Genomic DNA, 13279 nt, shown 5'->3' on the forward strand with positions numbered 1-13279 from the left:
CTAGCAGGTATGGGGCTACACCTGTTGCTTTAGAGGTGAGGCACAGCCCACCCTATTACAGCCTGGCTGAAATCACCCACTATTAGTCTGTCCATGCACACTTTAAATAACAAACCAAACAGCAAGTGCGTCCAAGCATTTATCCTTGATCCTGCTTTATTGCTCTGGCTTTATTATATTTTTCCTTTCCTCCATCTATATCAGTGTATTTGTGTGCTTTTTGTTTTCGTCTCATGGATTAGGACAACAAAACCATTTGATCGTATATATTCTGTGCTCGGAATACATCCAACAGTTACCTAAAGGATTCATTAATTCACTAAGCGCCGACTAATGCTCAAAACGTGCCTTAGCATAACCGCGTCGGCATTTCACACTCTCACTTTTCCTCTAACACATGTACATTTGAACAGGAAGAGGAATGACTGCCTCACTAATTTCCTTCTTTTTTCTTTCTTCTGTCACTTTTCTCTCTCTCTCTTTCTCCCACCTCTTTGTTTTCTTATACTTTAACTACCTTCCATCTCGCTTCCCTTGGGTGCCGCTCCGGCAGCACTTGCATCAACAGAAACAGAAACGTCTTTGGGTTTTTAATTTATTTTATGGTTTTTCTTTTTTAGACTGAGCTAGATCTGCCAGAGGAACGTAGACACATTTCATTTTTGAATGTCAGTGACTGAAGTGTTGAGCTTTGTGGTGTGTTTCACAAGGCATGAATTGTACATGAGCTGTTACAGTGTATGAAGATCTTATCGCTGCAATGCAGTGCATGGTGGACCATGAAAAAAATCCTATATTTATTTACCTTTACTAATGTAATGCAGACATAAAATACATAAATTGTAGGTTTAATATCAAAACATACTACCCATTCCTGCATAATCTTCCCTCAAATAGTTGAGAAAGGCAGGATATGGATATATTAAAATAAAAATAGCAGTATTAGCGCCCAGGTGACGCAGCGGGATATTCCGCTAGCACATCAGCGGCGAGATTCTGAATTCCTCGGTTCGAAACTCGGTGTTGCCACCGGTCGGCTGGGCGCTATCTAGTGGGCATAATTGGCAGTGCCTGCAGCAGACACGGTTCTGCTCCAAAAATATAAAGTATTACATCTTTAGTTACGAACTCAACTTGAGTGTATGTGTGTGTGCTACATCTGCAAATATATTGGTGCAAGGATAGAAATCTAAATTCAGCTACAGAATTACTGGCACTTCTAGATATTATTGGCATAAATAATGTTTCTGGGGTTAAACGGCCTAAAATTGTACCAACAATACCAAAGAAATCTAACACAAGTGAAAGTACTGTATCTGGTACACAGTATCTGGTGTATATTTTCATTTATATTGCATTATTTTCTGTTTATCCAACTGTTAAGGAACACTTCAGATCATTAATAACTTAATGTTAACTTAATTATAACAATGTTTCAATGGGGTATAAATAGATCATAGATGAAAGACTCAAGAGCCAAATTTTCTTTGGCTATCTATTATTTAGCTTTGCCAAATTTCTAAATCTATAACTAGCTTCCTCCTCCATATAAACAAATGTTTACTGGTCTGACTTAACAAATCGGTTATCACATGATTTTTATGTGCTCATGTTGCCCACATAAAATCATTCATCATAGAATGTTTTTACATGGCACTCTGGTGCAGTGGATAGTACTGTCACCTCACAGGCAGACCGTCAGGGTCCTTTCTGTGTGTGGGTTTCTCATATATAATGGCATTTACTCGGGCCAATTAAAGATACTATGTTGTGAGAGTATATGTGAATGTGTGTGTGTGTGTTTGCCCTGTGATGGAATGGCGCCCCACTGTTGCCCTGACCAGGATAAAGTGGTGCTAAAACCGCTTAGATAATTAATTAATGAATGTATTTACATTGTTTGGCTACTTTTAAATAAACCACTGACAACTGAGTTAAGTGTGGATTTAGTTTCCCATTCAGTAATCATTAAGTAATCTCCTAATACTTTAGAGAAGTGAGTGAGGTAGCTATTCAGAATGCTAAATGGAGGATAAAAATAGTAACAGCACTGTTGTTTATGTACTGGTTTAGCATATTCAGTGCATCTGCTTGTTGTTTTGGATACAGTTGAGAGACAGACTAAACACTGAATGTTGTTCTTTATTTGAAACAAGCCTGAGAGTTTTTGATTTGCATATTCATTATCACTGTGGTTTGACGTTTCTAGGTAATTTATACAATTTTTTTCATTTAAAAAGCTACATACACCGACCAGGCATAACATTATGACCACTTCCTTGTTTCTACACTTACTGTCCATTTTATCAGCTCCACCTACCATATAGAAGCACTTTATAGTTTTACAATTACTGACTGTAGTCCATCGGTTTCTCTGCATGCTTTGTTAGCCCCCTTTCATGCTGTTATTCAATGGTCAGGACCACCACAGGACCACTACAGAGCAGGTATTATTTGGGTGGTGGGTCATTCTCAGCACTGCAGTGACACTGACATGGTGGTGGTGTGTTAGTGTGTGTTGTGCTGGTATGAGTGGATCAGACACAGCAATGCTGATGGAGTTTTTAAACACCTCACTGTCACTGCTGGACTGAGAATACTCCACCAACCAAAAATATCCAGCCAACAGCGCCCCGTGGGAAGCGTCCTGTGACCACTGATGAAGGTCTAGAAGATGACCAACTCAAACAGCAGCAATAGATGAGCGATCGTCTCTGATTTTACATCTACAAGGTGGACCAACTACGTAGGAGTGTCTAATAGAGTGGACAGTGAGTGGACACGGTATTTAAAAACTCCAGCATACCAGCACAACACACACTAACACACCACTACTATGTCAGTGTCACTGCAGTGCTGAAAATGATCCACCACCTAAATAATATCTGCTCTGTGGTGGTCCTGTGGGTGTCCTGACCATTGAAGAACAGGGTAAAAGCAGGCTAAAAAAGTATATAGAGAAACAGATGGACTACAGGCAGTAATTGTAGAACTATAAAGTGCTTTTATATGGTAAGTGGAGCTGATAAAATGGACAGTGTGTGTTGAAACCAGGAGGTGGTTTTAATGATATGGCTGATCGGTGTATATTATTATGGACTTTATTTTTATTTGCTTTAAATGACCAGTTTTAAATACATCATAATGAACAGCACTTTTCTAATAGAATGATGTTTCATAATTCTACAAAGGATATTAATCTGTTGTCTAGGTGAAATACTTCAAGCGTATGCTAAATGTTCAGACCAATGTAAATTATAAAGCTTTTCTAGACAGCTTTCTATCCCGCTGCTGCTCTCCTACCTGCCCTTCCCTCTGTGATCTGAAATCTTCTTATTAATCCAGGCATGCAAGAAACGTTACGTCCCCCGTGCAGTTTCCTCAAATCTATATCTGACATGCTCAATAGATGACCCGAACCGAACCTCCCATGTGATCGATAGTTGACGCTATTGATCACAACCATGTCTGATCTTGAAAAGGCCCTACTAGATCAAGCCTAACCCTAAAGGCATGAAAAATAATGTATTACGTTCACTGGCTGCAGAACCAGTCAGGAAAGAAGCTGTTCTGTGAAGTTAAAGCTCTTTTTAATAGTTCTTTATCTGATCTTCATTCAAGTCATAATACTGAAAACATCTGCATAAACTAATAACACACAAACGATTGTACCTTATTAACCCAATGATTAATGATACACTTCAGACTGGAAAACACATGTGCTTTAAAAACACTGAGCTAACGAGGTAGTTTAATTAAAAAAGAAAACGATTAAATTAAAGGCGGTGGTGCAAAAATGACCTTGACACAAAGTCTGAGTCGTGTTATCTGTTCATGAGAACTATGTCTTAATCAAAACAGATTTCAGAGAACTAGCCTAGAGAAACATTGATAACATCTGGATGTTTATGATGACACAATAAGACAAACTGCTTCATAGAGACTAATTAGTACTTTTGCTGAGTGAGCATCTTGAAAAGATCACACCAAGAGCACAGTACATGAGAAATGAAAAGCGCAATGTTAAAATCATGGCTAAACATTTTAAGTTGCTAAAGAGCTTTCTGGAAGTTTGAGGTTTGAGAAGAGCACTGCACACCAGGACTGAAATCCAATCCCAAATTTGTAGCATGGTGATTTGCTAAATCACAGCCTGGTCAGCCTAAATCACAAAGAATGAAGATCTTACAATCATATAAAGACATTAGTGGAGAATTTTAGCATCTGGAGTGTAATATAAGCTGCATGATGCAACAAGTCAGTTAACTAAAGCACCTGAAAAAATGAGACTTCACACTTTGGTCGAACCGAGATGTTGTGGCCTGACCTAAGATTGCTCTTTGTGCAGGAAATGGTTTTACATTCCTCCTAATCATAATTTAAGTCTAATAAGCAGCTACTTTATTTGATTTTATCACTGTAGGAGGTTCTGTTGGGTAATAAATACAAGGATTAGTAATTATGAGGGTTCTTATTTCCCTTAAAGCTTCTTTGAGCGGCCCAAAAAGGTGAAAATCAGATGGCGTCACATCCAGACACAGAGCTCTCTCAGTTTGAAGATCCATCGTATATTACAACAGAATTGTTTGTGTTAGTAATTTAGACAGAATGTTAGGTATTATAACATGAATGAATATCAATACCACTGTAAATACACATGGCCAAATATATGTGGACATCTAACCATATGTTTGTTGGACATCCTATTTCAAAACCATCTGCATTAATATGGATTTTCCTCTTCCCACACACACACACACACACACACACATCTAAATCTATATCAGCCTTCAATTATCTGGGAAGGCTTTCCACAACGTGATGGGAACTGCTAATGGATGAGAAGACCTGGCTCAGAATCAATGTTCATCCCAATTTATCCCAAAGGTTTTGAATTTGGTTACGGTCAGGGCTCTGTGCAGTCCACGGGAGATCTTCCAAACCAAAACGTATCCCATTATGTCTTGTTTTGTGCACAAGGTCACAGTCAAGCAAGACCTAGAAAGACCTGGATGATTTTTCCCAAACTGCTGCCTTAAAGCAGCGTTTATTAAACATTTTTTTAACCAACCCACATATTGTCTATGATTTTTACCACGATTAATATACTTAATTAATGAAAATTGTGCCAATCTGGTCCCACTGTGGTTTACAAGATGTTACGTAAATCCTCCACAAGCTCCACAACCGTTCCGTGTTTATGTGCGTGTTAAAATTTGCTTATTTAATTCTTATTATTTTTCTCTGCAACCCACCCAAGGGTCACTACCCTGCCTTAAAGTATGATTTTTACACCTGTTAGCACCTGAGTGTGGCTGAATCACCTGAACTTAATACTTTACATTGACATTTTCAGCAGACACTTTTATCCAAAGTGACTTACAGTACTGTGACAGTATATTTTCTAAGCAGTTGAGGGTTTAAGGCCTTGCTTAAGGGCCCAACAGTGGCAACCTGGCAGTAGTGGGGCTTAAACCAGGGATCTTTTGATTACTAGTCCAGTACCTCAACTGCTAGGCTACAACTGCCCCTTGGGAAGGGTGGTCCACATACTTTGCCCACATACTTTTGGCAATGTAGTGTTCAAAACTTATTAGTGTTATACACAGTTGAAATGGAAGTTGGGCTATATCCAAAAAATGTCACATTTTTTAAAATTTCTGTGACCTTAAACACTACTTAATTACGTTTAGTTTGTAATTACTGATTAGTTGGCATTTCATTTGCCATAAATATGCCAATATCACACTGCCTGATGCTGGTTCCTTATTTTTAGCTACATGACCTTTTAGATGTAATAATATGCTCCCTCACTATCAATTCTAATGCCCATCCCAGTTGTCTCCACAGAAGTACCTGAAGTACATGTGTGTCTGCCATTATTGTTATCTATGTCTCTTCTTCTGTCTGTGCTTTGCCGCAGTTCGCCGAGTGCCGCCTCGCTTTTCCATCCTGCCCTCGAGTCACGAGATTATGCCGGGAGGAAGTATAAATATCACCTGCGTGGCAGTAGGAGCCCCGATGCCCTATGTGAAATGGATGCTGAACTCGGAAGACCTGACACCTGAGGACGAGATGCCGGTGGGTCGCAACGTCCTGGAACTGAACGGCGTCCGCGAGTCGGCCAACTACACCTGCGTGGCCATGAGCAGCCTGGGGATGATAGAAGCCACGGCACAAGTCATTGTGAAATGTAAGCTGGGCGATCCGTCGGGTTCTCGCAGTCAGAACTGTCAAGTCATGATGATTATTCAGCGTTTCATTGCAGTGTGGACACCAAAGAAAACAAACAATTAGATCCTCAACCAAATCAAACACAGAAAACCAGACAGAAGCTTTTTTATTTTGCAAACATTATGAGAAGAAACTAGACAATGCTTGGAAGAGTTGAAGGTAAAAGAGGAAGAGAACAGACAGCATGAATGAAAACAATTAAAGGAACGAAAGTAGTCTTTTGGCAGTAGCTAAGTATAGGAGGTACTATTACATGTTCACAAATAATTGCACCAGCAATAAAATGGACAGAAAAATATTGGACCTATTACTGACCCTTGTGGGACGCTGCCATACACGATTAGGTGCAGTGTAAGCACTTTACCATGTTCAACATTATTAGATTCACCAAAATCTGATCAGATTGTTGTCACATGTTGCAGTTAGTTTTTATTTTTAATTTTTATTAAAAACAGGTTTGATTTTTCATCTTTTAATTAAGAAAATTGAGGTAACACTGTACAAATTCAGACATCTACAGCACCAACTCTTTACTCTCGTTCTGTTTTAGCACTGCCCAGAGCTCCCGGCACCCCCATAGTCACAGAGACGACAGCCACAAGTGTCACCATCACCTGGGATTCAGGCAACCCCGACCCCGTCTCCTATTATATCATCCAGTACCGGGCAAAATCACCCGACAGCAAGTTTGAGACAGTGGATGGTATCACGACGACTCGCTACAGCATCGGAGGCCTCTACCCTAACACAGAATACGAGATCCGTGTCTCAGCATTTAACACCATCGGCCAGGGCCCGCCCAGCAACAAAGTGGACGCTAGAACCGGAGAGCAGGCTCCTGCCAGTCCACCTCGGAACATCCAAACACAAATCATCTCACCCAGCGCGGTTATGGTTAGGTGGGAGGAGCCAGAGGAACCCAACGGTCAGATCAAGGGCTATCGAGTATACTACACCATGGACCCATCCCAGCCAATGAGCAACTGGAAAATCCACAACGTTCAGGATAGTTTAATCACCACCATCCAAAGTCTGGCACCGTCTGAGACTTATTCCATCCGAGTACTGGCATTTACCTCTGTAGGGGACGGGCCATTCTCAGACTCGGTGCATGTTAAGGTCCTACCTGGGGGTAAGTAAAAACTAGGTATAAACTAGGTTGTTCTATAATGTCAATTTATTTATTTTGTCTTATTGTTTTTAATTCTGTTTCAGTACCAGGTCAGCCAGGGAAGTTTCATGTTGGAAAAGTAAGAGATACGAGCATTGAGCTGATGTGGGACCCTCCGTTCTCTAAAGAGCCCATCAAGAGCTATGAGCTTCTCTACAAAGCAGCTAAGCAAAGCACCCAGGTAAGAGCACAGTTATAACCAGTACTGAACAGGGCTCTAGAGTGCGACCAATTTGGTCGCACATGCGACCTAATTTCTCAATGGTGCGACTAAAAAAAATCTCAGGTCGCACCGGTGCGACCAGGCGTCCGAGGGAAAAAAAAAAACAACAGACACACATTAGGCCAATATCATGGTCTAAACCAATCAGAGATAGTGAAGGGCGGGACAATATTGTAGCGGTGATATGTGAGCGACATTCAGCTCAGCCAATCAGAATGCAGCACCAGGTGCGTTCGGACGTTCTGCCGTAAGTTTAGTTTTGTATATGAGACTCGCCGGATGTCCCCAGAATGGAAGTTCGGGTTCTGGAGCTCGGCGGTGTAAAGTGTTGTAACGCTCACTTAAGTCCTGACTAAACAGTTAAAGTGACTCGACCCTGTCGTGTGCCTTTATTCCCACACCTCCACCACCGCACAGCAAAAGACCCGCAGCATCCCCACCGGACAGCGGCTAGGTGAGCCGAGCCTCTACAGTAGCAAGGGGCTAATGCTAGCGGTAAAGTGCCGCGATAGTGAAAGTAAAAACACGACAATATTTTCGTTAAGTAAAATATAAAAATAACTAAAAGACCAAAATATATTACAATACATGTAGTCAAAATACACAGTGAGTGCACCGCAAGCGATTTTGGGAATCTGTGTAAAAGATTCAGTAAAGCCGATAATATAATGCACTGCATTTAAGATTACACTCTAACACACACACAAACATATACATATAATTTTAAATATACACACACATATAAATAGATATACACACATACATACACATTTACTCTATTATTTTTATAAGTGTGCTATAATTAGTCTGTAATACTATAATTAACTGTAAAGAAGACAGTGGCCGGCAATAGTATATTTGTGACTGGTTCTAATACATTTCGAATTGAAAGGCTGAAAAAGCCCAATGCATCTATAAAACACATTACATGCCGCGATAAATGCACTGCCCAAGTGTCCCCTCTCCCCACTGCCCTTCATTGTCAGGCAGCAGCAAACAGATCATCAGACGAGGCCATGTTGACCAGATTGTTAGTTATTTCCAAGTCAATATTGCCTGTATGGACAGTGATTTAAAAAAAAAAAAAAAAAAAAGTGAACCTGTAAAACTGCGGTGTTAAATGCGATGCGGTCGAAAATTTGGGTGCACCTAACTTTTGTGCTGGTGCACCTAAGAAAAAAAGTTAGGTGCACCAGTGCAACCAGTGCAAAACGTTAGTCTAGAGCCCTGCTGAATATTGAATGGGTTAAAGAATGTTATGATGGGCAAAGAAGTATGTAGATTTATAGCATATTCTCTAAAAAAATATTGGACCTGTTACTGACACTTGTGGAATAAAGCTATTGAATCTTAATTAATTGGGGTATTTAAACTAAACTGTAAGGCAGGTGCTAATCAGAACACATTATGATGGGAAAATAAAAATATGTAGATTTATAGCATATTTTCCTAAAAAAATATTGGACCTTTTACTGACCCTTGTGGAATAAAACTATCGAATCTTAATTAATTGGGGTATTTAGTACAAGGAAAATTAATACAAGTAGACTAAACTGTACAGCAGGTGCTAATCAGAGCACATTATGATGGGCAAAGAAGACTATGTAGATTTATAGCATATTTTCTAAAAAAATATTGGACCTATTACTGACCCTTGTGGAATAAAGCTATCGAATCTTAATTCATTGGGGGTATTTAAACTAAACTGTAAGGCAGGTGCTAATCAGAACACATTATGATGGGAAAAAAAGAATATGTAGATTTATAGCATTTTTTTTTTTTTTTAAGATATTGGACCTAGTACTGACTCTTGTGTAATAAAGCTATCAAAAGTTGATTAATTGGGGGGTATTTATTACGAGTAAAATGAATAAAAGTAGACTAAACTGTAGCTAATTAAATGACCAGTTTAATTCTAATAATGTCCATCATCCTAACAGGAGAAGAAGAGCTTCGAGCCGAGGTCGTCCTATGTGGTGGAGGGATTGCGCGCCAACACCGAGTACAGCTTCTCTCTGGCGGCCATTTCCAGTAAGGGCATCGGAGCCTTCACCAACGAGATCATCCAGCGCACTGCACAAGCCAGTATGTCCATGTCTCACCAGCAGTTCTGTATTATAGTGCCCTAATCCATTGGAATGGTCCAATCCTGAAACATTACCCATATCTCCATTTTCTCCTTGTCTTCCATCTTGGGCTCTGTGATGCAAACTGCACGACTGTTCCACTGCGCCGGAATGGAACATGTTGTCCATTTAATTTTCACCCCTCATTATTAACATCTGAGAATTCATGCACGTGTCTGTCTCTCAAGCCAATTCAGAGTTATGCTAATCACTGAAGGAAAAGGTGGTGGGCTGGTGAGGATCCACATCTGCTATGGTTTTTTGTTGGTTTTATTGATTGTAAAGTCTCATTCTTTGTCTTTCTGTCTCTGCTTGTTCAAATTTTGTGTACAAGTGGAACAATCATGCATGCCTTCTCAACCCTTCATCCACCAAAATGGCAACACTTACCCTTGGGTATTATGGTATCATTCATCTGTCATCTATCCATCCATCATTTATGCACTTCTTCATTTAGTAGCTTCTTCATTTATGTGTTAGCCATTTAGTCTGTGTACACTGTGATGTTTGTGCAACATGAATGGATAAAAAGCCTTGAACAGACTGGAGTTTTTTTTTTTTTTTTTTTTTTTTTTTTTTTTTTTGCCTGTTCATTTTTATACCCTGTCTGGTTGTAAGTAATTTGCCTGAAAAGTTAGCATCAGAAGGTCCAAGTATCAGGTCCAGGTAAGAGAATCAGTCTAGCCTTTGACTGGAACCAAAGTGAACCAACAGTGAAGGTTCGACCAGCATGGCATGGATGACGACACTCACGCTAGGTTTCTTCATTTTGGTTTGCATTGGTTACACAGCGTTGCATTTACTATTAGTATTCTGCATAATTGTAGCTACTAGTGAAGGAATTGTGACCACAGTTGTAAGTTAGTGGCCTTGCACAAGAGCCCAACAGTGGCGACTAGGAGGTGGGTCTTGAACCAACAATCTTTTGATCACTAGTCTAGTATCTTAACCAATAATGTTACGTATGTAAGAACACTTTGACATTGACAGCATGTGGCAGATGTCGTATTATCCAATGTGGAGGGTTAGGGGCCTCAACAGTAGCAATCTAGCAGTGAGAGGGCTTGAACCAGCAACCTTCTGATCACTAGTTGAGTGTCTTACGTATATAAGTATATATACGTGTGTTTATGGCATTTAGCAGATGCTGTGAAAGTATACAGTGCAAGCAATTGAGGGTTAAGGGTCTTGCTCAAGGTCCCAACAGTGGCAACCTGGCAGTGGTGGGGCTTAGACCAGCCACCTTCTGGTCACCAGTCCAGTGTCTTACATATATAAGAACAATGTGCATTAATGTCATTTAGCAGATGCTGTGATAGTATACAGTGCAAGCAATTGAGGGTTAAGGGCCATGATTAGGGCCCCACAGTGGCAACCTAGCAGTGGTGGCACCTAAACTAGCAACCTTTTGATCACTAGTCGTGAGTCTTACGTATATAAGAACACTGTGTGTTCATGGCATTTAGCAGATGCTGTGACAGTAAACAGTGCAAGCAATGGAGGGTTAAAGGTCTTGCTCAGTGCCCCAACAGTGGCAACCAGCACCCCAAACAGCAGCAATAGATGAGCAATCATCTCTGACTTTACATCTACAAGGTGGACCAACTAGGTAGGAGTGTCTAATAGAGTGGACAGTGAGTGGACACTGTATTTAGAAACTCCAGCAGCGCTGCTGTACTGAGAATGATCCACCACCTAAATAATACCTGCTCTGTGGTGATCCTGTTGTGGTCCTTACTATTGAAGAACAGGGTGAAAGCAGGCTAAAATAATATGTAGAGAAACAGATGGACTACATTCAGTAATTGTAGAACTACAGAGTGCTCCTATATGATAAGTGGAGCTGATAAAATGGACAGTGAATGTAGAAACAAGGAGGTGGTTTTAATGTTATGGCCGATCAGTGTATTTCGAAATAGCTTAGACAGTGAACACAATCCAGATGTGAAACACCCTGTAATGATTTGGAAGAGGGCAGAGATTCTTCCTGAACTGTGGTCCAGTAGAGGAAAACAGCATTTTTTATCTACAAGATAAAACCTGTGGAAGAATATTGCAGGAACAGATAAGCATCATATGCCGTCACTGTGAATTCAATTTACACGCTTATATAAATTCCACTATCTGCAACCAGCTTTTTTTTCACCACCCTAAATCTTAATCCTGGGCTCGAGTCGAGTGAATCCAGCCTGCACTGTCGACGTTTCACGCCAGCATTCAAAACCAGAGAAAAAAAACTGGTCAGGATCCAACCCTTCTGCCGAGCCTTTGTGATGGATTATGTAAAAATACTTTCTACAGAACACGGTTAAAATGATTTGTTCATTCTCTTGCCCTAAAGGGACATACTGGCTTTCAATTTATATATAACACAAAATATTATCAGAGTGGGTTAGTCAGATCTCTTTAAAACGATGCCCAGAGCGAAAAAATGTGCCATTTATTTTCTGAGTCTGTCTGCAGTGAGTCAATAGTTAGGATATACGCAATATACAGAACACAGCTCCTGAAGGGTGGTCAGATTTAGAGTGATGAAAGTACCGAAAGTATGTGGACACCCATTCTTACTAGTGGATTTGGCAAAGAAATAAGGCATACGGTAAAATACGCTAGCACACCAGAGCTGGGATTTCGAATACATCGTATCGAATCTCAGTTCTGTCATCCGGCTGGGCTGGGCGGCCACATGAACAAACGATTGGCTGTTGGTCAGGTATGGAACTGGTGCAATTATGACATCTGCTGGCTGATTGATGGCGCCTGCACAGAGTTGGGGTGTGGCCCTCCGTGCACAAAGCTGATCCGCATATGAACTCGCCTCGTGCAGGTGAAAAGATGTAGTCGGCTACTGCACACATGTTGGAGGGGGCGTGTGTCAGTTGTGAAGCTCCTCAGTCAGCAGTGGAGGGTTGTATCGGTAGAGGTAAAGCATAACGCAACCAGGGTAATTGGATACGACTCGATTAGGGCAGAAAAATGGGGATAAAAAATAAGGCATACAATGACGTCAACTTGGAGTGTTTTATTGGATACTGGATAAAATGGACAGTGAGTGTAGAAACAAGGAGGTGATTTTAATGTTATGGCTGATCGGTGTACAGTCTAAGTGGTTGAAGGTTAAGGGACTTGCTCAAGTGGCAACCTGGCAGTGGTGGGGTTTTAACCAGCAACTTTATGTCTACTAGTACAGTACTTAACCACTAGGCTACAACTGTGGTACCTGTGGTTACTTATAGCAGTGAAAATAAACCATATGGGTTTGTGTGATGGTTTGAATGTCCAGTGTCCATAAACATTTGGTCATATAAGATATAAGATTTAAGGATCAGGATCCACCTACAGGACCCTATTTAAGCAAATCGTGATTATTAATTAGCCCACTGACATTACTCATGTGAGGAAAGTTCACAGGATGGTGACCTTTTTAATCCCAGTTTAATTTTCCCAGGCACATCCTAATATCCATATCACTTACCTTATAAATCATCTAGTCTCACGGTCCCTTAACTGATCTTGAGCTATTTC

At 40.5% G+C, this 13279-nt stretch overlaps 1 protein-coding gene across 1 annotated transcript in view; it reads left to right on the forward strand.

Moving 5' to 3' along the window:
* LOC134302555 (receptor-type tyrosine-protein phosphatase S-like) overlaps window positions 1-13279 on the forward strand; it is a 152417-nt gene that overhangs the window by 102549 nt on the left and 36589 nt on the right. The window contains exons 8-11 of the mRNA XM_062987691.1: window positions 5924-6193; window positions 6785-7366; window positions 7450-7586; window positions 9569-9713. Of these exons, the coding sequence (XP_062843761.1) occupies window positions 5924-6193; window positions 6785-7366; window positions 7450-7586; window positions 9569-9713 (1134 nt within the window). The remainder of the gene's footprint in view (window positions 1-5923; window positions 6194-6784; window positions 7367-7449; window positions 7587-9568; window positions 9714-13279) is intronic.

The sequence above is a fragment of the Trichomycterus rosablanca genome, chromosome 25, assembly GCF_030014385.1.
Source record: "Trichomycterus rosablanca isolate fTriRos1 chromosome 25, fTriRos1.hap1, whole genome shotgun sequence".
Classification (NCBI taxonomy): Eukaryota; Metazoa; Chordata; class Actinopteri; order Siluriformes; family Trichomycteridae; genus Trichomycterus; species Trichomycterus rosablanca.